We start from the raw sequence: 25,257 nt of genomic DNA on the forward strand, positions 1-25,257 counted from the left end.
CATCCTGTATAAGGTAAGGTAATGTACTTACGCCAATTGGTCGGTTCAGTCCCACGTAAACAGTCTTCGATTTGTAGATTCTGTAACCTTGGTTGTCAGCTATGTAGTCTTGAAGCCGCAGGTATCCATCTGCGCCTACCCATCCTGTAGACCCTGTAAGATAAAATAGAAATGTTTTTTATTTTATACTTTTTTGTAGTAATAAATTAATCTCAGCTGAGACTGACCATGCTCAAGTCCCTGTTTTATATAAGAACTGTCACAATGACATGATCTTGAGAGCAGTCTCGAAGCTGAGATTAGTTTACTTATTAATAACCACCCTTAAATTTAAGTCTAAAGTCACTTAGTTCGTGCTACTGAATGAACTCAATTAGATTTTTTTTGCCTTAGATTTGCCTCAGATGTTGTTATATACTTAGTTAACTAGTTACTTAGCTGAACAAATAGCCAGGGCTGAGGGCTCTAACTCGGTAAATAGGCCTGAGGGTGCTCAGTTGGACGCTTCCGATCACTTAAGTTTCGTTGACTATGAAAACAATATTAATTTTGTAATTTACCGACGACGGAGCCGTCTTTGAGTCGCCTCTCCTTGCGGTACTGTCCGTTGTGTGTCTGGTAGAGGAAGTAGCGCTCATCGTCCTCGTCCGTCTGGATGTGGAACTGGTCCGGATCCTGCTGCGGGCTGTAGCCGTCCAGCGCCGCCAGAGCGCTGCATGCCCACACCTGGAAATCATACACACGGTTCTGTTAGTTGATAACACAACATGACAAAGCATTACGAGAGCAGAGGTATACAGTATATAAACCCTCGCCAGCTATGTTTTCTCATGTAAGGGCAAGCGTATTGTCGTTAACCGGGCACAAATCCTGGTAAGCACGTGATATCAATTACCTATTGTAAGTTGAAAAGTAAGTACGTCTGATGCTCTCCGATGCTGATTGATCCAAGCATGTACAAGTCGACTTAAGGGTCAAAATAGATAGACAAATGATAATGATATGATACGGATTGGCTACCTGTTACTGTACAGAATACGGTGCTGATAGGACCCCAAAACTTACATTAGTAAAACATATAGGTAGAAGTAGTAGAGGAGCTCGGTGGCGCAGCGGTAAACGCGCTGGTCTGCGTTTGCAACTTTCGCAAAGGCCAGTCAGTCATAGGATGGGTGACCACAAAAAAAAGTTTTCATCTCGAGCTCCTCCGTGCTTCGGAAGGCACGTGAAGCCGTTGGTCCCGGCTGAATTAGCAGTCGTTAATAACCATCAATCCGCACTGGGCCCGCGTGGTGGTTTAGGCCCGATCTCGCTATCCATCCATAGGGAAGGCCCGTGCCCCAGCAGAGGGGACATTAATGGACTGGTAAACCGTCTTTTATGTATTGAAGCATGATTAGTAGGTATAGAGAAGAATCAGCAAAAAATAAGTATATGTAGTAAGTTTCTGTTTCTAAAGCAAATGTCTATAGGCTTATTTATATGCATCCGTCAGACAACTTCCGTTCTCTTGTACCTAATCGTTTATTACCTTCCTACGGGCTATAGGTACGTATTGTACTAAGACAAGGCTTAGTGCCTCGTCGATTAGTGTATTAGATTCATAAATCGCTGCACAAGCGGCGTGGGATGGATTGTTTGCAACAACAGTTTATCAGATGTGGTGTCAAGGACAACGTGGAACACTTGCTGGAGCGAACAATAACACCAAATGAATAGGTATTCAGGCGGATAGGTATCCGCATGATCATAATTATTATGTTAATTGCTTATTGTCCCGATAAAAAATCAAAGAGATATCCGCGGAATCGTATACAAACTCTTATTGAATTATTGTTGAATACACCTAAGTAATTGGGTAAAACACGCTTAATTTGCCAGTGGTATGTATAAATGAGGTGTTTTTATTGAGATGTCAGTCTCGCGATGTGCAGTCTCCGTAAAATCGAGCAGGCGGTGGGAAACAATGGGTTCGTTCGAATTAGAGCCAGAGTCAGCAATTTTGTAAACAATAGATGCTAACTGAGCCTCGAAGGCCGTGATGTGGCAACATACGGACCTTCCACTGATATGGAATATTATGAAAACCATTTATATGAAAAGAAAAATTACACCGATTCTTCATGCACTGAGACAATACGCTGTTGCAGAAATTTTGGATTTGCAGCATTGAATTTAGAATTGGCAACGAAAGTGATTTCAATAGTAGTAAAGTGTGAAGTAAATGATGTAAAAGGTTCGAGAAGCAAAATGACTATTCTCAATTTCAATAGCAGTTCTTTTAACATAATATGAATAGGACAATTTGATATTCGTTATGCAGTGAACGGCTAGAATATAGGTATACAAATAAACTACTTTGTCTTAGACTATTAAGCACAATCTAACTGTCTCTTGTGAACTAAAAGGATTTTGAATGCAGATTTTTTGTAAGTACCTAATGTTTGAGTTTGTCCCGCCCGTCTCCCGGTCCAGAACGCGTCCACTAACTTCCCCTACCGTTGCGCATCTATCTTTAAAATAGTCAAAATAACATTAGAAGTAACAAACATCATGAGCGCTTGCCGGATTTGTGCCTGGTGAATGGAATAAGCTCGCCCATTACATGGGACTTAGGGTGGGATTAATAAACGAATCTCAGCCGAGACTGCCCTCAAGATCACGCTCAAGTCTCTGTTTTTATATGAGAACTGTCACATTGACATGATCTTGAGGGCAGTCTCGAAGCTGAGATTAGTTTATTAATACCACCCTTAAACATAGCTGGCGAGGAGTGTTTATACTATAAACCGCAGCTTACCCCTTCAGGGATACAAGCGTCTTCCTTTTTTAAGAATAGGCACTTTGAATTTTTTTTTTATAATATACCATACATAATTAATTTTGCACATTTTTAATTGGGCACGGTAGGTTGCGTATCAGGAAACTGAGAATAATAGTGATGATGACAGATGTGTCGGGTCGACCTTAAGGAGTATTCTCATGGAATAACAATATGTTCATCAACCGACCCACGACAGCCTCGTGAGAGACGTGGGTCGGAAACTAAGCAATGAGCCTCTACGCGGAAACTAGACATAGTTAATAAACTGGAAGCAATATTCGAATTTTAATTCAATGACTACTTTTGTAATCAACTTCAATAGCTAGTTATACTTTGTCAAGCATTTAATCTAGATTTTTAGAGATTTGAAAACAGTTAAGAACTAGATAAATACCTAAGCAGTTTTCGGTTTGAGATATAAACCTACATACATAGCGTACCTAGTCTTCTTATAACATTATAAGAAGACTAGGTATGCTCAATCCTATAGGCTATTACAAGCCACCATTGCTAGCACTTTGATGACATGAGTGTTGACCACTGTGTTACCATTAAATTGGTATCTCCAACATTCCAAGGACATAAATTTTATTATTGAAAATGAAATGAATTACTGGCTAATGTATTTAATTATCCAGCAGCCCAGCAGTGGGACGTATATAGGCTATTTATGTTTATGTGTGTTTAATTGATATCCCTTATCACATATGTAAAAATCATGAAAACTGTAACTATTAACTCTTTTACTAAAAGTTCAAAATTTACTTGCAAAGTAAATATAAAGACATTGTTCGTGGGTAATTCATTTTTTACTATATGGCAACGTAGGGTGGGATGACGTCAGCTGGGCTAACCTTGAAATGCTAGCTGTCACTTTTGAGCATACCTGGTTTTCTTATACCATGAATCAACTAACATTCCCTCAAATTACACCCACAATCGATGATTTGACTCTATTACCTAATCTGTGGTTGAGTTATTGAATTAGCTCACTGAATCAGTTGCACCCGTAACTCTCACTAAATATGTCGAATTGGCAACAATTTCATTATTTTGCAAGCAAATATAATTTTTCTGACTTCCATTATTGCTTAAATTTTATTCATATTGTTAATAGTGAGAAGATACCTGTAGATTTATGTGGTCCAAAATGAAGAATAATAAAATACTTATCGAAGTGTTTTAGTACTTAAAGATAGAAACAATTTAGGTATAATGCACATTTTATGTTCGTGGACTTTACACGCAATTAAGAATTTGTAATAATTATCATGAAAAATAAAACTTGTTTTTACTCCAAGTAATGTGAACAAACGTGGAAAAACATTCCGGATCTCAGAATCATGCTGGTAATTATAAAGCTCTATCTATTTTGATGACCATACATGGTGAGATAATTTCGAGCTAGGATTTGCAAGATTCCATTTTGGTATTGTATGATTAAGAACTACACTACTTCAACTTTATGGTTGTATGGCAACCGGTCGTCATAGAGTAGAGACAACCATTACTGCCAATGTCAGAACTAGACTAAAATTTTTACCCTCGTCGACAATTTAGGTGATTGACGTTCGCTGGTGACGATGAATCATTTCCCGAGTAACTAAGTGAAACTTTTCCTACAAGTATTTTAAAAAATCATAGGTTATTCGTAAACCTATGAGTAACTCTTTTATTCGCTGAAGCCACCGCTATCTCATTTCCACAACTCACAAATTCTTTTGTCAAAGAAACCAAAGACGATGAGTAAACAAGCAGACAATGGTATTTCAACAGTGTCGCACTAATTGTGCCGGAGGACAGTATTCGCATGGCAATGAGTTAAAAATGATTATTTATGACAATGGTACGTATTTTCCGTCTCATCGTGTACCTAGTCACGCTGATTGCCATGTAACTGTACCAGAATAGAACATGTTACATTGTAAGGAAGCATGTACAGAACTAATATGGATTAAGGTTAGCTTTATTAATCGTGTGATGTGATTTCCGAAAAATAGCGCAATAAGTCGGACGCAAAATTATGTACTTAAAAAGCTTTATCACCTAGGCTTTAGGCCAGAGCACAAGAAACAACAATTTGAAAAAAAAACCAGCCAGTGTCCTAACTATTGAAGAGTTTTTCAACAGGAACTCTCCCGGTTCTAACAGAGGAATCAAGGAATAATCTTATTTTGAATCATCGCTCTTCACTGACGAGGATAGACTTTTTTACAAGACTTAGTAGTAGATCGGTCAGTTCATGTTGAATAGTTTCACGCTCGTAATAGAAATGTTGAGGTACAACTGGAAATATTGAGGTTGCGTTCAGGATAGAACTGGCAATCGCTTTCGGTATTGACCTAATTATACTATAATGGGATGTATATAGTTATATTATGATTTAAATTTCTTTAGTACTCTGTATTCGAGAGCTATATCCGATGAAACTGTCACTATGCACGCAACTTATCATAAATCATGCTTCTTTTTGTCGATCTTATTACTTACTTACTAGGTAAGTACTTACTTATAAGTAAGTATTTCGGTACTTATTTATAAGTAAGTAGATAAGGTTTATCGGTAGTTACCAGACCTAAGCGTTTTGGTGTGTCGTACACGTACAAAAATGAATCACTGCTTTTTATGGTCGCATATCGCCCTCCGGCGCCAGGGGTCTACTTCTCAAACAGTCTATTTCTCATTTTGACTACTTTTCGTGGAGACAACTTCAACTGTGTGTGATGTAATTTATAATTATTATTTTTTTAATTTTCGTAAATTTTGTCATTAACTTAAGCAGGCAATAATCAAAATAAGTGTTCATGCAGTGCTACAGTTAACACTCTCGAACATTTGAGTATTTTCTATAATAAACGTTACGATTATGTTATGCAGTTCATAACATCAAAATTTACGATGTAATTTACTACTTACGGTTACGATCGAAAGTGAACCAGTTAATGTAAAAAGTATATTTTTAGGGTTCTGTAGTCAAAACAATAAGTAGCCAAAAATAGCGTCACTTTCTGGCTACTTCACTAACCCGTTACGCATCTTTCTGAAAAATACCAGAGCATCTCAGGTGGTGCAATGTCGACCTAGTGCTCGATTTAAGGGCCTTGTCACAAAAGCCTCTCATTTGAGTCCAAATAATTATTTGTTTGTACTCTGCATGCGTATAGCGTAACTAATACCTCCACGTGAATGTCATACTAATTAAGTTTTACCCAACTTATTAGATTTGACATGGTTGTGAGGTTTGCATACATTTGCAAGTTCAAACACATGCACATTTTGCAACCTTTAAATCCCTAAGAAGTCGTTTGAATATTTCCTTAAGTATCTAAAACGTATGCCCTACTAATTATATAGCAATTTGTGTCTGTGGTAATGACCATTAAAATACAAGTTAAATAATTATGTTGCTTTTTAATTAGTATTATTATACTGCGCTCTTGATTGAAGGGAGGTCTGTGCCCAGCAGTGGGACGTATATAGGCTGTTTATGTTATTTTATCTACTATGATACAGGGTTTAGTTCTACAAGCATCTACGTCTTTGAGTCCACCGATATTTTTTTTAAATTAGTAAAATTGTGTTAGGTTACAGGATTACTTGGAAACGTGCCGCTCATCCACCTCCCCCGAGATCTATTCAAGCATAATGTTAACTATTAATATTCCATTATATTATTGTACAATACATCTTTATCGGCGTAGGATTGATGTTTGTAACAAATACAATCATTAACGCCACATGCGTCTGCTATTATACGAGTACCTCTACATACATGACGTGAACACAGAAATAAAATATTAAGTCATCATTCCTTTTTAACAAAATATGTAATCTGTAATAAGCTTAACTAATGGATGAATAATAAATTCTTCGTGAGTTCTGTAAAAAAAGGAATTTGAGGAAAAAAGTCGTCTTTGATGGTCCGGATGGTCAGTACCGAATTTGCTACGCTACTGACATAATGATGACGGTATAATAATATTGTATACAACATCGATGATTAGCTAAGGACAATTAAACATTAATGTTTGTTTCATATATTCGTTTAGTATATTAAATGTCAGAATAATTATTGAACAAAAAATTACAAATTCAATCATTGCAAACAAAAATGTACCTTGCATTTTGAGATGATGTTCGGGAATGATCTTTTAGAGCACGATTTAAAAGTAGACCAAGAAATACGCTTGTTTAACGTGATGAATTGATTACGAATAGATGGTACCTGGTACTTTATAACATAACATAACTAGTCAGAGGTACATAATTTGAACATTTGCCACTTCAGACAGACCTTACAGATATAGCGGGATTTTATGTAGGAGAATAAGATTAATAAATGTTTTATGGCGATCATGGTGTTGCATGAGCTGATAATTTAATTATAGATATTGTCCACGGTGTGTCATTTTATGTTTAGGTATAAAATATTAAAGCGGAAGACCTTAGGTACTCGTTCGAGCAGGAATAAACCCTTGACCTCGCCTTAGAAAGTATCCCACGAACCCAGCGCAGCTTCACCGCTCTATCATTTCTGGTACTGAGTATCAATATCCAAATATTACATAAACAAACAACCTACCTACGAGTATTATTATGTATTTTGATTGCTGCACCTACTCGACTACACTAACTGGCAACTAAAATAAGCTGGAGCGAAAAGTGTATGAAAATCTTACATGAACAGCCATTATTTCCTCTTTTATATTAAGTATTTGGATTTTTTGACATGTCAAAAAATATAATCCAAGTCTTTTTCTTGTCTACATATAAATGCAATCGTCTCAAAATACAATCGTCGCTCCAAACAGAAACTGACAAGTGATAAAATCGTCACCCATCTACTGACTGACGAAGCATGAGTGACTACTCATGCTCATGTATGCATGAAAAAGACTGACATTGTGATTTCACTCTCAGTCTTTTTCAATCAACACGCGTCACTGGGATACGAACCTTGTTAAACTTATGAAGGAACACAATACTTTGACGACAGCAGTGTCCAATCAAACGTCAGTTATGTAATCTATTGTTAATATTATATACCTATGGAACAACGTAAATAAAACAAATTGTAGAAATTCGTATTCGTTATCTAGTTAGGAAGTCAGGACAATGTCATCAAAACCTCATAAAACGTGAGGCGGCTTTCATGGGTAATTTCACTCATAAAAAGATATGTTCTTTTACGCAATGGCTCACCCGTCCGCATGTATTGAACATAGTTGAAATACTTAGTTTGATTTCCTATAGAAAGTTACACGTAGAAAATGCACCCATGGTGTCTTATGTAGTCGTATGGTGAAAGGAAAAGGAGACCGGTCCCCTAAAGGGCGAGACAGGCTGAGTATGTCCTGTTTATACCATACGAAGCCATTTGTAAAATATGTCAAGAATTCAACTTGTAATGACTTCATGATTTCTCTATAACTGCTTCGCCGATTAGCATTAGGGATCAAGTTCTCTCATTATCTACATAATGACAAAGATATCTCATTAATCTAATTGCACCTAATCATTGAATTGCAATATTATAATAAATCCTCTTTTTTACAAGTATAAAAGCTGTTATGGGGAACGTTTTGGCATCAGTCAATTGTAAATACAGCAACGCATTACCTGTAGATATTTTTATTTTACGAATTTACCTTCTAAAATGAAATTGGTGAGTACACAACCCATATTATTTTGTAAATTAGTGCGAAACGTAGTCTGGGGCGAATAGAAAACCAGTTTATTATTCCCGTGGTCACCTGTTATCATCTCGATTTGGGGCTCTGTTTTCTTCTATCGGGAGATACCTTAGAGCGTTTGATAATATTTTATAGTCGTAAGTATATAAATTTCGTGAACATTTTTATAATAATGGTGCCTGATTCTAATCGAGCAGTTGGGTTATGATACCCTTGAATACCTTTATGATTGGCTGATCTTGAGGTGTCATTAACTTTTGTTGCATTATTTAAATGTACAATTCAAATAATAAATTAAATTAAAGTACAGCGTTATTTTTCTTAAATATTTATCAGATTATATCTTAAAGCATGACCACCGTTAACCATCTGAATTACGATTCAGAAGGAGTAATGTCTATGGTTTAAATTTTTCATAGAATTGACAGCTCGAGGTTAAGTCTGGTTTACTTGCAGTTTTGTTAAGTATAATGTCCGTGAATGGTATTTCATATGTTTTTGTTGATTTTAGTTTGTGGTTGCTGTCTGCCTCATCGTCGCGGTAGCGGCCGCGCCCTCGAGCCCGGAGACTGCGGCGCGGCGCGCGCTGCCCGCGCTGCAGCACGAGGAGATCCACGACGAGTTCGGTCAGTACGCGCTCCGCTACGTGACCGCCGAGGGCACCGTGGTGTCGGAGCGCGGCCGGCTGGTGCCCAACCCGGACGGCACCGGCCACGTGCTCGTCACCGAGGGGGAGACCTCATACATCGGCGACGACGGCCGCACCTACGTCACCAAGTACAGCGCCGGCTTCGACGGCGTCAAGGTCGAGGGCAACCATCTGCCCGTGGCGCCCGAACCTCTCCCCGTGAAATAAAATAAAGCTTTAAACGAATACTTTTATTTTTTATTATATTTGCCATTTTTCTGATAGTTTTGGAGAAAACGTTTTCCTCGTTGTCGTCATGGTCTAAAACCTCAGGTTTATCAGTAGTCAGATGTCGTGTGAACTAGTCACGCGCTGACGTCAACAAGGTTGGGTTTGTTCTGATTCATTAGAGGCGCGCCGATGTCCTTACATGGCCACAAATTAGTCCTGGAGGCGACAGTGCCAGGCCTCGTGTAGTGTTCACGTTTGTGCAACCAGCGCCGGACGATACACCCACTCGCCGCACTCGCATTAGGGTCACAACCAGCCTTCCTATATTGCGCAGGTATTATATTATGCAAATGATACCTCCAATGTTTGCTCTCAACTGCCCACAGTTCCTGCTCTGATCTCTGATCTGTACCCAATGTAAGCTGAAACGAATTTAGATTGTCCAGAAATAGAGGACAATAAACAAACTTCCGTGTTATTCGTTCACACTTTTTATGTACGTTTTTACTAAACGTTAATTAAGGCTCACAGTAATCAATTCACAATTAAAATATCAGTCTTGCAGACAGTTATTGTGACAGGAATGTCGAGATATGAGATCAGCGCGCTGAGACGCCAAGTAGCGTAGAGTGGGCGGCGAGTTATTTGTTCACGCGTAATTGGAGTCGATTTTTGCGCTGAAGGCACTATAGTTATGTAGGTAAGACTCTAGTTTCGTTGCCTGCGCATTAATGACCGTGGGCGCCGCCCACAAACGGCGTGGGTTCTCAGGGTGCGCAAATCCGCATTGCGCTTGTAAGTAACCTTGTAAGTCGTCTTATCAGGTGTAATTTACATTCCTTATTGGTTTCATTACCATTAATCCATAAATGTGGAGCACGTGTTAGTTTGGTCGCATGTTCACGCTCTATGTACGAGTACTTAATAAGTTTAATTCTCGGTTTGTCGATTATACTAAGCCGGTAATTGGAAGCGCTTCGTATTCCAAGTTCCGTACTGCATGCTTCAATGATTAAAAGAACATTACCTCAACTACTTTGTTATTGATATGTTCACTTTCTTCAAATTTTGTTAATGATTTTCCGTATAGGTATGTGTCTATATGAAGATGTAGGGTACATACGGATCTTTATATGTTCATTACAGTTTATGAGTAAGTGACTGCGTCCATAGTTCAGTGGTTGAGCGTCGGGCTCACGATCCGGAGATCCCGGGTTTGTATCCCGTAGGGGGCATATCACAAAAAACACTTTGTGATGGCAAGCTGATTGCCCTATTGTCAGTAAGTAAGATGATCCGTGCTTATCCGGGCACGATAAAAAGTCGGTCCCGGCTACTATTTACTTTAGTCGTTACATGAGCCATGTCATTGGCAGTTTAATAGTAACTCTGACACCAAGGTTGATAAGGTCGGTCATTATTCGCACAATCACAACCGATACGAGAGAAGAAGAAATCTATTCTAGTGTATTTTAATTCTTAGTTTTATGTATATATTTTTGTCTTAGTTTTATATTAGTAGGTAGATTTGTTCATGTAATTTCATAAAATTTGTACGCGTATGTAGGTATGTCTATCTATAGTAATATACACTGCATGTCTCCTTGCCACGTAGGTCAGCTGGAAAAAATCTCTTTCTTAGAGATAAGCTTACCTGTACTGTTTGTTTTCTTTGTATGTTTATTTTGTCTGTTCTGTTGTGTACAAATAAATAAAATAATAAGAAAACGTAATATCTATCAGCTACCTACTGATTAGAACTAAATGGGTTTTAGCTAGTACATGTCCGTTACCTACTTCGAACATGTTATCCTTGGTCCTTGCATAAGGTTCTTCGAGATGGGTTTTGTGGAACAAGAGCCTCTCGTGTTCGTTACGCAGACCAATTTCGTAACGATCTAGGTTAGTCGGTCCTGCATTTTTGCAATAGATGCTCATGATCTTGAGTAACTAATTTTATTTTCAATATACTTACTTTGTTTTCAAAACGCGCAGTAATCAGGATGACACATTATTTTGTGATTATTCTCTATACTAATAGTGGGAAAGCGCCGTTTAAGAAGACTACGAGTATAATGAAGGGAACAGTTAAAGATCCTATTGAATGTTAAAGAATAGCATATATGCATGAAGAACAAAGAGTTGTAAAGAATTCCACGGCAATCTTTTATTGTAGAAAGTTTGCATTTGACGTTCAAAGGGTATTCATGGGTTGTGTGAAGCTCATTAGTTGCGTTTTAAAGTCGCGGGATGCGCGCGCGCCGGCTGCCTGTTGCCGGCGCACTCACATGCCTTGCCGACCGCGGCATTAATGACGTCATTATAACTGTAACGGCATACTGCACTTGACATTACCGACATTACCTAATAAGTACTACAGCTAACCACTAAGCTCCTTAATTATGTATGTATGTATTTGTTTGCACGATTAATTAGCTTTAAAAATTGCAATTGTTTCTGTGAACATCTTTCACTTTTGTTATCTTGCGACTTTGTTTAAAATCTCATTATGGTAAAAAAGTAATTTAACTAGGAACAAAAACTGCAACAATCGGGACACATTCGCCCGTTTATGCAGAGTATGCGATCGAGTGATCTTCCGCACAGCTGGTCCGTGCGCAGTTCCGCGCGAACAATGAAAGTGATGCGCGCTGTGCTCGCGCACCACAATACGCGCAAGTTCTCACGCGACGAAAGCTGGTGACGTAACAGCCCGCGGGCAACGGTTACTGAGCAGGGTCTTCCAGAAAACTATTCAAAAAAAATTCCGAACTGCTTCGTTGTAACTTTAATCACTATGAAAACTTCCTTCTAGACAATGTATTCTATGTTGCTGGATTGTATACAGTTTTACAGATTGTCATCATATGTATGTGTTATTGGATAAGCACAAAGGCTTGGTTGTGTCGAATATAATTAACGGGTTATATGATAAGTCACGTTATTATTATTTATAGTACTTATCCTAAAAGATGTCGTTTTGAAGCAGCCTGAATGAATTCCGACCAGGGGGGTTAAAAAAGCCATATCGAAGCAATTCATCTACAAAAGCCATTTTGCTATTTGATACTTGTTTGCATTGCAAATGTCGAATTGCAATATTGCTTTTTAGATGAATTGCTTCGATAAGGGGTTTTTAACCTTATCTTATTTTATTTTGATCTTAAAAATCCTCCTCCAGACTAATCAATCTGCTTGATTATATTCACGTCATTAGCAAAAAATATGTCTAGCAAATTTGGGGCAAATTAAAAACTTGCTAAATAATGAGGGACTTTCCAGACTACGTTCCTCAAAAACAATATAGATGGCGCTGTACATATTTTTCTTCGTTTAACCTTCTAATCTCATGGATAACAGACATATGCATCTTTTATATTTGTTTTTGGGTATAAATGATGACCCTTGTTATTACACCCAGGCACAATTATATCTTCCATTCATTATTTTTCTGATCAAAATAAAGAAAAGCAATATAGGTAGTAACGTAATTCTATACATAATGTGATCCAAATATCGGGCAAAAATTATCACTACATAGTATAAAACAAAGTCGCTTTTTCTGTCCCTATATCCCTATGTACGATTAAATCTTTAAAACTACGCAACGGATTTTGATGAGGTTTTTTTAATAGATAGAGTGATTCAAGAGAAAGGTTTATATTATGTTCAATAACATCCATTAAATAGTGGAAAAATACTATTATTTTTGAGGTTTTTAATGTGATGTCGTAAATAATTTATTTTTTTCCTCAGCTTTGCACCCGAGCGAAACCGGGGCGTGTCGCTAGTTTTTATATAATATGCTTCTGCCAATACATTGTATTTTGGAATAAATGTACCCAAGTAATGAGAACATAGGTAATTATCACTTTAAAGCTGTACAACGCAATTTATATTATTTTTGATGAAAGTAGCGTGGAAAATCCCTCATTGGCAGCCCTAATGGCCACCGCATGTCGACCTACCTTCCTGTGACCGGCTTATTGTATTCTGAGCGATACGACATACGCAATGCCGCGAATTTGGACTTGTTTGAATAGAACTGCATAATAAGTATTTATAATGTAATATTATGGTAACACGAATTAGGTACCTTTCCAAAAACGTAACTCACAAAATATGCTTTATTGCTAGTCATAGTCAATTAATCATTACAATCATTAAGCATGTAAGATATCGCGACGTTTATATGGACATTAGTCCGTAATACATTCTTTCACTATACAGGGTGTTAGTAACATCGTAACGAATACTAAGGGGGATGATTCAGACCACGATTCTGAGTTAATATCAAGTGGAATTTTCCGTCGCTGAATTATTCTTTTTAATTCTATACTTTTGTGGTGGAAAATTCTACTTGATATTAACTCAGAATAATAAGCTGAATCATCCCTCTCAATACGACTAACACCCCGTGCAAGTACATACAGATAGCCATCCAAGTAGGTATGGGTGTTGGTGACAATGTAACGAATGATTCAGACCATGATTCTGAGTTGATATCAAGTGGAATTTCCTGTCGGAAAATTTATAAAAAAAAATTGTGTTTTTTTAATTATTTTGAGATTTTAACTCAGAATCATGGCCTGAATCATCCCCCTTAGTATTCGTTACGATGTCACTAACACCCTGTATAACTTAACAACTATGTACGTATCAAAAGAAACACAAGTGCAATTTATCTAGTTTTAACAAATCGTTTATGATAATCTGACATCGTATTTTATGAGTACTTAACATAAAACATGTACAATGTTATTGTTTGTTTCATTATAAATTTATCTTGAAACATGAGATCAATTGGGGCGTAAACGTGTGTTACCAGATAAAAGTAGACAAAACTATAACATTTTTGTTTACACATTACTTATAATATATACAACTTATAAAGTTAGTAATATTGGAAAATCACGCACGTTAAGCCGTTGGTCCCGGTTATTACTTACTGATGTAAGTAGGTAGTCGTTATATGGGCCATGGCAGGGGCCTTTGGCGGCTCAATAGTAACCCTGTCACCAGGGTTTATGAGGTTGGTACTCCACCTCACAACCCACATGATAGAAAAAGAAGAAGATTGGAAAATCTATTTAAAATATGTATTCAATCATTAATAAGGTAACCATATTTTGATTGTAAAGTAACTACTTTGTTAATATACGTAAGCTACGAGTATTGTAATAAATAAATATTATTCGTTATTTACTAATGTAACATTAATACATCGTTTTCACTTTTTATTATACATACGCATAATCTGACGACCCTAATCCTCTGTGCATTAGATAACCAATGTTAAAAGTCGTAAGAAAACAACTGTCAATATTTAAGACCATGTTTCATAAAATAAATAATTCATAGTCGTGTGACAAGCTACCAACCTATTTCATGTTATACATTTATGCAACGGAACCCAATCTCAAAACATACTTAGCCTGATTTATTTTATGTCCAAAAATAATGCATGAATCGAAACAGTAGATACACGTATATACTCATAGTCATCTAAAAATACAATATTACTGTAATTGTATGGGCTATGTTACGGTGGAGAGACTACTAAGGATTCCACAAGAAGAAATAGCTGTTGACGTATCTAAAGTAATAATTAAGTATTTTATGTACGACATCTATCTATGTAGATAGCAATCGCTGCGTCTATTGGTTGAAGCCCTCGATATAACTCCCGCCGCGTGCGGCGCAGTTGACATGCAGACCCAGCAAGACAAAGTTACAACTTTAATAGATTTCTACAACATGTAGGTGTGTTGATATTGTATAGAAATTAAGTATTATTTTTGAGGTGAAATTAAAATTGGTAACATAAAAGTATAGAGTGGTGTGCGAGAGGCATAAAAACTAATTATAAATTAGGCTCGGTGGTCTAATATCGTAGTAAAGTCGTCGAATGAGACCATAAAGCACGGGCGTGCCGATTAATTGAATCGGTTAATGCATTTTATGTTGTAAGTAAGCTACAGCCTTGGTTTTGTGACTGGTGAATTTGTGCCCGATTTGGGTCAACGCAGTATGGTCCACGGGTAAACTAAGTCGTTCACGAAACGGATCTTGCTCACAATTTATTTTGTCCCCGTTTACAAACTTCGATTTCGCACACACCTGCTCAGATTTATTTAAAAACGTGAACGTATCAGATCTCGTTATGTGCTAACAGACATTCATTGTACTCTCAGTATACCGGTCCACGTTTTAACGAGACAAATTGTATGGCAACTAACGTGACCAGAATTGATTGGAGAACGTCGACACTAACAAACGTGCAATTGCACGTCGCTAAATTGACATGTCCGATCGGAAGTCCGAAACATTAACATATTGAATTACACAACAAGTTACACAATAACCTGCGACACATTGGCATGTGCCCGAACCTCCAGCGCTTTCTAATTGAAAACTTTAACCGGACAAGTCAATAGTGCCAAAATCAAAACAACGTTATCTAATGCCAATTATAAATACTTCTCACAATTTAACCGTCATTGAGCAGCGACAATGCGATCAAGAGATCTCTCGTACGTTTCCTATCGGCTCTTTCCATTATCCGGTAGGTGGGTGGGCCGACCCAGATAAACGGGTATCTGTTTATTATGTGCTTTTCCTTTGAAAAGTTTACGACTATTATCTATCATACAAGAACATGCGAAAAAAAAAGTAAACTTACATAAAATTTTATCAAAATAGTCGGTCTTTTTTTGTAAAAAGTGTAATTCATTTTTAATAAATGATGCCGAGGTTATCAATCTAGTTTATATAATCTTATTATTACTGATGCGATTTTAACAACTGTATCATTTTAAAATGGATATTTTTAGACATCAGAGTAGAAAAGAAGAATATTAAACGCATCTTGAGTGATATTCTAATCAGGAAAGGTCATCTCCGGTCAATTTTCAACAACTCCATTTTTTCGTCCATATTTGTTTAAACTAACAAGCTTGTTTACAACAAGGACAATATGGAGTCCTATAAGCCGTGACATTGGCTTACGAAAACGGCGTTGTGTATATCTGGAGATCAGATATGGCGTGCGTGATTCACGTCCTAACTAAAAGCGTGGTTGAGTCAGGTTACCGAATCGGGCCGAGTAAGGGCGAGCGAGGAAGGACCACTTTCACCCACGCTGTGGGGAGAGCACGTCCGCGACATTACGGGACCAGTCGAACTATGTCGTCGCTTTACGTAAACGCTCGTGACCTGCCTAGATTCGTGGCTTAAGGCTTTGTATGCGACGCACCCGGTTGCTGCGCTTACGTCTCTTGATTGCTATAATTAGCAAGTGCATGCGCACCGGTGCATTTAATCATCGATTTGAAAGATACTGACGTAATCCAGTCAAGCCTAAGCATTTCAATTGAATATGAAATTGAGTAACCTTTCTACACGAGTAAAAAACTGGTATAGATAACTCATCGCATATACCTCGTTTTGTCTTTATCACCAGATTATTATACGGTTGAAGTTAACACTTTATCCCAGACTATGCTTGAAACATAAAAAAACAGCTTTCAAACAGTTTCGCCTTACCAAATAAAGACAGTTTTTACACTATTGAACTAAATACCAGGCTATTGTATCAAAAGTGAGTAAGTTTCAATGCCACAATAAACCAAGTTAGAATTAGCTACGGCTTTTAGGCACACCTCTCGCAATACGAGTATATCGCTACGTTTCTGAATGCTCCAATTAGAGCAATTACAATATAATATTACTTACACCTCGGGGAATCGAGACTGCGACGTGTGCAACAACGGTTATAAATCAAACAATTGCGTAATGTTACAGCTACAACCATTAAATATGCAAATGACAAATGATTTTGAACTCAATGTCCCAATAAGTAATGTTACAGATCACGACGTGCGCGCAGTAAAATGTAGAGAGACATTATACTTAATAATACAACATAAATGTTAAATGAGATTTGTCGCAGATTAAGTCAAGATGGAGGATTATGGTTATTTAAGTTGCCTAGTTAAAAGTAATGTCAGCGGTTAATTATACACAGTGGTGGGTATTTGTAAAAGTAAAACTTTGTATTTATAAGCATTTGGTGTAAAACAAGAATGTTATGTAAGTACTATTAAGGGTGAAGGTGGTGGGTATTTCTATAACGTTTCATATATTTGTATGTAGGTAGATATCATTACGCAGTTCTGAAATACATATGGTATCGACCACACGCCGTCTTTTATTTAACAAACAGGAACAATAACACCTTGAGTTAAACATTGTATAGTATTAAAATCACATCGGAGTTGACATTGATCGGTGTGATGTGTGTTCTAATGATTAGTTTGGTGACATTGAGTCTGATGTAGAAGTTCTCGCGAATCGAACCTTGACTCGGTACAGATGGATGAATTTCCCGAACGAGGCGAGAAGCAACAAGCCAACAACATTGTTCGACGACCTTCGACACGGTCACTCACTGATAACATTGTTTCACGCGGTTTTTTCTCAATACCGCTAACCAGTAGCGGATTTGGATAAGATTTGGGTACACCCCTGACAAATATCGAATTTTAACAAATACAAATATAGGTACTTTATTGCATACAACATACAAAACAAGTTTTACACGAAAGATACAGTACATTCTGGCGGCCTTATTGCTAAGCAGCAATTAATAGTATTTTATGCAACAGTTGTATAAGAAGGGTCAAAAAATGCGAGTGGCGTGAGTTGCGATGTGAGCCTTGGCGAACATCGCAATAAGAGACGCCACGAGCATTTTTTGACCTAGTTATACAACGTTGCATACAATACTTTTTCTACGACGACGTAATTTTAAATGAAACAAAAATTTTCCAATTTATTTTCCAACGCGCGGGAAAATGGCGGCAAATGTATACTTTTTTTTTTATAGTATATCTATGGCACCAAACAAAGTAAAGGTGCCAGTTTCCAGGTCAAAAAAAAAAAAACAACAACAATGCTTTTTTGGCGACATTATAGTACAGTTACACTTTGTAAACAATGCTTTTATAGGCCATAGAGCGTACACTTTTTCAAAGAGTTTAATTATGTATGTACTTATATTAGACTTTTTGGTTATTTAAATGCCAGATTAAAGTAGAGGAGTAGAAAAAAATATATAAAATAACAAAATGACGAAGCTTGTGCGGATTTTATTATGTATGAATTGAATATGCTTTCCCTTATTTTTATTTTTTTTAATATGAATGTTGGTACTGACGAAGCCTGTGGTGGATTTACATTCTGTTTTTTTTATTATTATTGTTTCTGAATAAATAAATATAATTGAAAAAAAAAAAACAAAATGATATATATTATAAATATTTTGCCTTTTTAATAATAGTTTGATTAGAATATTTGGACATTATATTGTTTTTCTACTCCTCTACTTTAATCTGGCATTTAAATAACCAAAAAGTCTAATATAAGTAAATACATAATTAAACTCTTTGAAAAAGTGTACGCTCTATGGCCTATAAAAGCATTGTTTACAAAGTGTAACTGTACTATAATGTCGCCAAAAAAGCATTGTTGTTGTTTTTTTTTTTGACCTGGAAACTGGCACCTTTACTTTGTTTGGTGCCATAGATATACTATAAAAAAAAAGTATACATTTGCCGCCATTTTCCCGCGCGTTGGAAAATAAATTGGAAATTTTTGTGTTTCGTTTAAAATTACGTCGTCGTAGAAAAAGTATTGTATGCAACGTTGTATAACTAGGTCAAAAAATGCTCGTGGCGTCTCTTATTGCGATGTTCGCCAAGGCTCACATCGCAACTCACGCCACTCGCATTTTTTGACCCTTCTTATACAACTGTTGCATAAAATACTATTTAAGTCTAACTTATTATTATAATCAAATCATTGTTAACGGGGTATAACACTTGATGTATTTCTGTTACCTATACGAAGTAGGTACCTACGGAAGGTAGAATTTGCAGCAGAGCTCCGCGGTGAATTCACCGCTATTATTACCAGTTTTTGCCAGTTCTAGTAAGTTTGTAACAGCTTTTGGAAAGTGTGCGAATGCTAATTACTACTGCTAAATAGCGAACTTCTCTTTCGTTAGCAGTTTCCGCACACACGGCTTTTAGTGTAACTAGTTTAGCACATATCAATATATGTATGTATAGTCTTTAACACCTCGAGTTACCTAACCTCACATGCATACGTTTGAATACATTATAATTTTACTATGATTAAGATTTTCTAATCTATCAATGTAAGTATTTCAACTTAAAACATTTTACATCGCTACCTGAGTACTTATTATTATTATTATTTTTTAGATAGAAAAGATGAAAAACTTTATTTTATTAGGCGGTTCCTACCTTGACTTGCAAGATAACGAATTGCATATTTAATCATATTTTTTTCATTCTTTCTTTGGACCTGCATTCATTGTTTTTATGCTATTATCGGTGTCCTTACTCTGTCTGCTGTTTATGATCAAGCTTGTCATTTGTGGGCGCTGGTAAATTGTTGTGTCATGTTAGGTTTGATCGAACGTGGGTACCGCCAGACCTTGTGTGAATAACGCATTGTGTGTGTGCGATCCTTGAGTACTCAGTCAGCTTTGATACAAGGCAACTGTTTAATTAAAGTGTTTATGCCCTTATCATACTCCAACTCCACAATTAATCACTCAGCTTGAGAACTATTGTGACCGAACGTACGTAACAATAGCGGAATTAGTATCAAGTCATCAGATTATAATAATAATTACGACGTAAGACGTAATGAATCAGAATTCTGGTAAATATTTGTCTTTTTTGCGGTTATTTACGTTTTTACGGAATTAACGACTAATAAAATAAATAACCACGATTTTTGTCTTTTTTGTTATATTTCTTAATAAATTATTGATTTAAGTACGCTTAGTATAAAATATATCAATAGTTAAGATTCGGACTTTAGTCTAATGTAGTCATTTCTATTCTTAGTCTAGAAACAAAATCATGTTTCACAAAGTTGTTGTCTTTTTTGCTAGCGAAATTATTTTTGATGCGAATATTTTTCTTAATTAATAAATAAAACAATTCTTCTTATTAAACTTGGCTACAAATATGGCGCTATCTGCAGCGCTCAACAAACAACAGTTGATGAACAATTGATTGTATAAGTATTTTACTTTCAAATGATAAAGAAATAAAGAGAAAAATTTGTCACGCTAGAACAGTCGCGGTAATCGTAGAGTAAGCAAATGTGTCGCCTCGTCGCATCATGCATGCCATGGCACCGACCTTGGCCGCAAGAGTCGCCATTGTAAAACGAGCATTATTAAGTACATTTTAGACTTGCAAATATTGCCTAATTGTTATGAGAATATAAGCTTATACATTAGGCGCTAGTGCTGGGTTACATGATCAGAGGGAGTATTGCATTTAAAAACAAAAACTAACTATTCAACGACACCTTACTAATAGTAATTTTCTTACTAATACAGATTTAAAAATAAATCGAATCTTTTTGTAATGTGGCACTAGAATGATTTATAACATATTTTTACAAAAGAAGAAATACTGAATTAATAAGATTAGTTTTTTATTCTGTATAAGAATTGCCACATGTGTGGCGGAGCGTTACTTGAGGTTGGCTTGATTTGGCTCAATTTATTTTTGTTGTATGTTTTTATTATCAGCTTTCATAAGAAGCATTGTGGTTTTTTTCGAAAATTTTAGGAAAATCCAAGAAAATTTGAGGCCGTGCGTAGATGAGTATGATCCCCAGTAAACAGATATATCTACTTACCTACCAAAGTTACATCCTCCAATATTGTTTAAACAGTTCTTGAAGATCTTGTGACATCAATTGATTAGCTACTGATGGATTTGTGGCCTTGTTATAAGTTATAAGCTACAGACTTGTCCAAGTATTATCGGCTTGTTTTGATTCGCGCGTGATTTTGATTGCCCGCGCGCCGACTCAAGTTACTAGTGGACGTTCGTTGGTGATATTTTGTATAAACGAATTTATAATAATAGCAATCACATTAAAAAATGTATTCTAAGGATTTTATTATCTACAATTAGTTAATATTTGAGTTCATTACTTTGAGGTGAACTTGTTTTTTTTACGCGTATGTAATTTTTTATTAGGTAGGTACATCGAAACATGTTTTGGAATTTCTATCTAATTGTTGCCCGTTTAATTTAATTTAAAAAAAGAAAAGATTATGTTACAATACAATACAAATATACTTTATTGCACACAATATACGAAACAAGTTTTACACACATGGATGAAAGATACAGAACAATCTGGCGGCCTTATTGCCTCTTATGTTCCTATTAAATATGACTTTTTTAATTTATGAAGGATTTATCGATAATCGGTGTTAATATAGCCGGCCCTCGCGGCACGGCAACCGTGACGGGCGCGGCGCGTGTTTTGTCGAGGGCATTCTCTCTTCTTCTTATCGTGTGGGTTGTGAGGTAGAATACCAGCCTCATCAATCCTGGTGTCAGGGTTATTATTGAACCGCCAAAGTCCCCGTTAAGCCGTTGGTCCCGGTCACTACTTGTTGGTGTAAGTGAGTAATCGTTACATGAGCCATGTCGAGGGCTTTGACCTTACCACGTCTATCCACGTGTGGCCGAAACCCTCGATATAATCACGCCGACTATCGCCATCGCCTCTAACTTGCGCCTTACTCGATGAAGTGACCTAGACCAACATCGGCGGTCATCGCTTTCAATTTATATAGGGACGACAACTGGTCCCAAGTGCTGGTTTATTTGGTAGTGCTAATTCCTCGCTCGTACCTGCGTTCTGACCTTCACTATTCGGATATTTGAGATCTCATTTAAATACTTGCATTCCGCCAGCGACTCAGTCCGCATGAATTTCTGTTATCGCATTACATGTTAATTCCACCCCTAAATGATATGAAAACTATCCTATGTTCTTTCAAAAAGCCTAATCTATCTGTGCTCCAAACTTCATCAAAATTGGTTCAGTAGTTTTGGCGTGAAGCGTAACAGACGGACAGACCGAGTCACTTTATTTTTAACCTGTTGGCTTCTAAGAAGGGAGGATGTCGTTGAACATAAAGCGCCCTTATCTTATATTAGGTATAACCTAGCCGATTTTTTGATTCTTTAGACACTTAATTTTTTTCTCTCTAGATAATAATATAGATATATGTTTCGCCAGACATTGTATATATACATATATATACCTACCTATATTTAGTCATTAATTATAAGTGCGTCAAAAATATCTGACCAATATACAAATATGTTGAAATATTGCTGTTTTTGAATATGGTCGACCTTACGATTTGTTAAAAAACGAGATGGAATAATTTCGGTGTCGCATTTGTGAGTCACACAGACAATAAAATTAATCGGCCAAGAGCGTGTTGGATGTGCTTATGGCTTTTTGTAACCATTTTTTTTCTTAAAAAACACTTATGATCTTAATCTTTACAGAAACACAACTCTTATATTCATAGACCTATGTCATACTGGTTCCGTGCTTGGGATGACATGTTCAGCTGTTGATCTCAGGCTATTAGCCCAAAACACTTTCACCAACCATCGTGGTGCAGAATCCCTTCGGTCGATTGAGGGGAGGCCTGTGCCCAGCGGTGGCACGTATACGTAGATTATTTATGTATGTTATGTGACATACTGAATTCTATTTATTCCTCTTCTTCTATCTTGTGGGTTGTGAGGTGGATTACCAACCCCATCAACCCTGGTTTCAGGGTTACTATTGAGCTGCCAAAGGCCCCTGACATGGCTCATGTAACGACTGCTTACTTACATCAGTAAGTAGTAACCGGGACCAACAGTTTAACGTGCCTTCCGAAGTACGGATTACTTACCTATTCATTCATCTTATCTATTTATTCCTTAGTTGGACTTTAATTTTGCTGACGTCGATTTTCCTCTCTTAGATAATAACCAAAAAACTACAGCCTTGAGATAATTCGTGTATCTATTATTGCAAAGGATTTCACTTAGGCCAGTTGTTTTTACTTGAGATTGCAAAGCATGAATAAATTACGACTAGCTGCAACAGATCGGACGGAAATGAAAGTGTAGGTAAGTATGTAGGTACAAAAACCCAAGTCGCAGGCATTCATAATGATAATTTTATTGATGATGTCACAGGACAGTATTTCCATACAAACTCCAAAGTAAACTTTCGTTTTGAGGTTTCTTAAAAAGTTTGACTAGTTGTCAAGTAACCTATGGGAGATGGACTACAAAACTTCTAATCGTACAATTTGTGGCTCTGATCACCCCATTAGCGATCCCGGGCGTGAGTTTATGTGTGAGTATTATGTATGCATGCATTTATTCGATGTTCTCGATTCTTAGCATTCGTGAGGTTAACACATTTCGATCTTTTACATTACTAATTTGCTATAAAACTAGTAATATTATTTCGTAGGATTTCCTGTGCTATAACAAAGCAATAAAAGTTATTATTGCAATCATCAAAAGCGAGAGCTTATCCGAGATGCTTTATAAAATGTTTTTCCTGATCTTGTAGATATAGGTACGAGTTTGTCTATGTAAGCTATGACAGATTTTAGTACAAATACATCGATTTTTTTATAACATTTGCACAATTTTCTTACATAACCATGCTTATGCGATGGGGAATATTAATTGTATATGGACAGTACTACCTAATAAGGTATAGATAGATGGAAATTGTGAGAAATCGTGGTTTTGCAAGTGGGTCGGTGTAATAGATACGGTATAGATACAGGTTTCGGCTGTGATTTGTGGGTGTATCCTAGTGGTCACTGAGAGTAGCGCTGCATACTTGTAGGGCTGCCACTTCACATTTTTCAAGTATTTTATTTTGTCGCATTTTTTATTTATATTAACTGTCTCGAATGCACTTAGTAGGCTTAAGTGCAATGGGTTTGTTTTGCAATACGCGTTGTGAAAATCCAGATGTCAAATAAGTGTTTTTATGAAACATAAATACCTACCCATATTATACTACTACCTATATTCAGAAAAGGCCACTATATTTTATCTACCTTTTCTACATAGTACAAATATGTATATATATGTCAACCATCATGAACATCGTTGTAAACTTTTTTGTGACTAGAGTTTTGAAGACAATTAAGGAAATTAATTAATTATTAAACTTACTAAACTCTATCATTTGCTCGAAACTGGCAATATTTCCTGTAAAACATTTATAATTAGAATTCTTATCTACATTATTTATCCATACATTGTTATTGACTCATTTACTTCTAGTTATCCTTAATTTAATTGCTAGAATATTGAAAATAAAAACCACAATTTATACATTGTTATTTAAATAATGACGTCATTTTAAATTAATTAATTATATATAAAATCAAAACTATTTGATTTGACTGACCAATAAAATACTAGGTACGAGTATTATATAAAATCATTTATTTCGAAAACATCCGTTTTAGAATGTTTTTATTAAAGCCATTGTTATATTACACAAATAATATTTCCAGTAATTAAACATACGAAAAACAGGAAAATAGGTACTTGTGTCATTATTATAATTTTCCTTTGTGTAGGTAATTGTTTTTAGTAATTATTTATTAGAAAAACAATAGCTATTTGCATGTACATGATAAAGTTATATTTTTGAATAATAAATATGCTTTTAAAAACATAATATATAAGTACTTAAATGTAACAATTGTTCCACTTCTAATTAGTAAACTATATCCTTGTTATTGGAACAGTTATTTCAATAACAAATAATAAACAGAATATCAGGGAAGAAACATCCGCAATATGTCATATATTTTGTTATCGGGAATATTTTTGTTTATTACTTACTGGTTTACACGTGCCTATGTTTTTCTCTGAATTACATTGAAATAAACTGTTTCAAAATTAGTTAGTTCAGGCTTTTGT

The 25,257-nt window shown here is 36.2% G+C and overlaps 2 protein-coding genes across 2 annotated transcripts in view; one reads left to right on the forward strand and one right to left on the reverse strand.

Annotated features, from left to right (window-relative positions):
- LOC126366755 (uncharacterized) overlaps positions 1-25,257 on the reverse strand; it is a 48,536-nt gene that overhangs the window by 1,976 nt on the left and 21,303 nt on the right. The window contains exons 3-4 of the mRNA XM_050009996.1: positions 561-726; positions 32-153 (exon numbers count right to left, since the gene is read on the reverse strand). Coding sequence (XP_049865953.1) covers positions 32-153; positions 561-726 — 288 coding nt within the window. The remainder of the gene's footprint in view (positions 1-31; positions 154-560; positions 727-25,257) is intronic.
- On the forward strand, positions 8,450-9,435 carry LOC126366797 (flexible cuticle protein 12-like). The gene is made up of 2 exons (XM_050010049.1): positions 8,450-8,489; positions 9,029-9,435. The coding sequence occupies exons 1-2, from the start codon at positions 8,481-8,483 to the stop codon at positions 9,371-9,373; spliced, it is 354 nt and encodes a 117-aa protein (XP_049866006.1). The 5' UTR covers positions 8,450-8,480; the 3' UTR covers positions 9,374-9,435.

This window comes from Pectinophora gossypiella, chromosome 5 (genome assembly GCF_024362695.1).
Source record: "Pectinophora gossypiella chromosome 5, ilPecGoss1.1, whole genome shotgun sequence".
Lineage (NCBI taxonomy): Eukaryota > Metazoa > Arthropoda > Insecta > Lepidoptera > Gelechiidae > Pectinophora > Pectinophora gossypiella.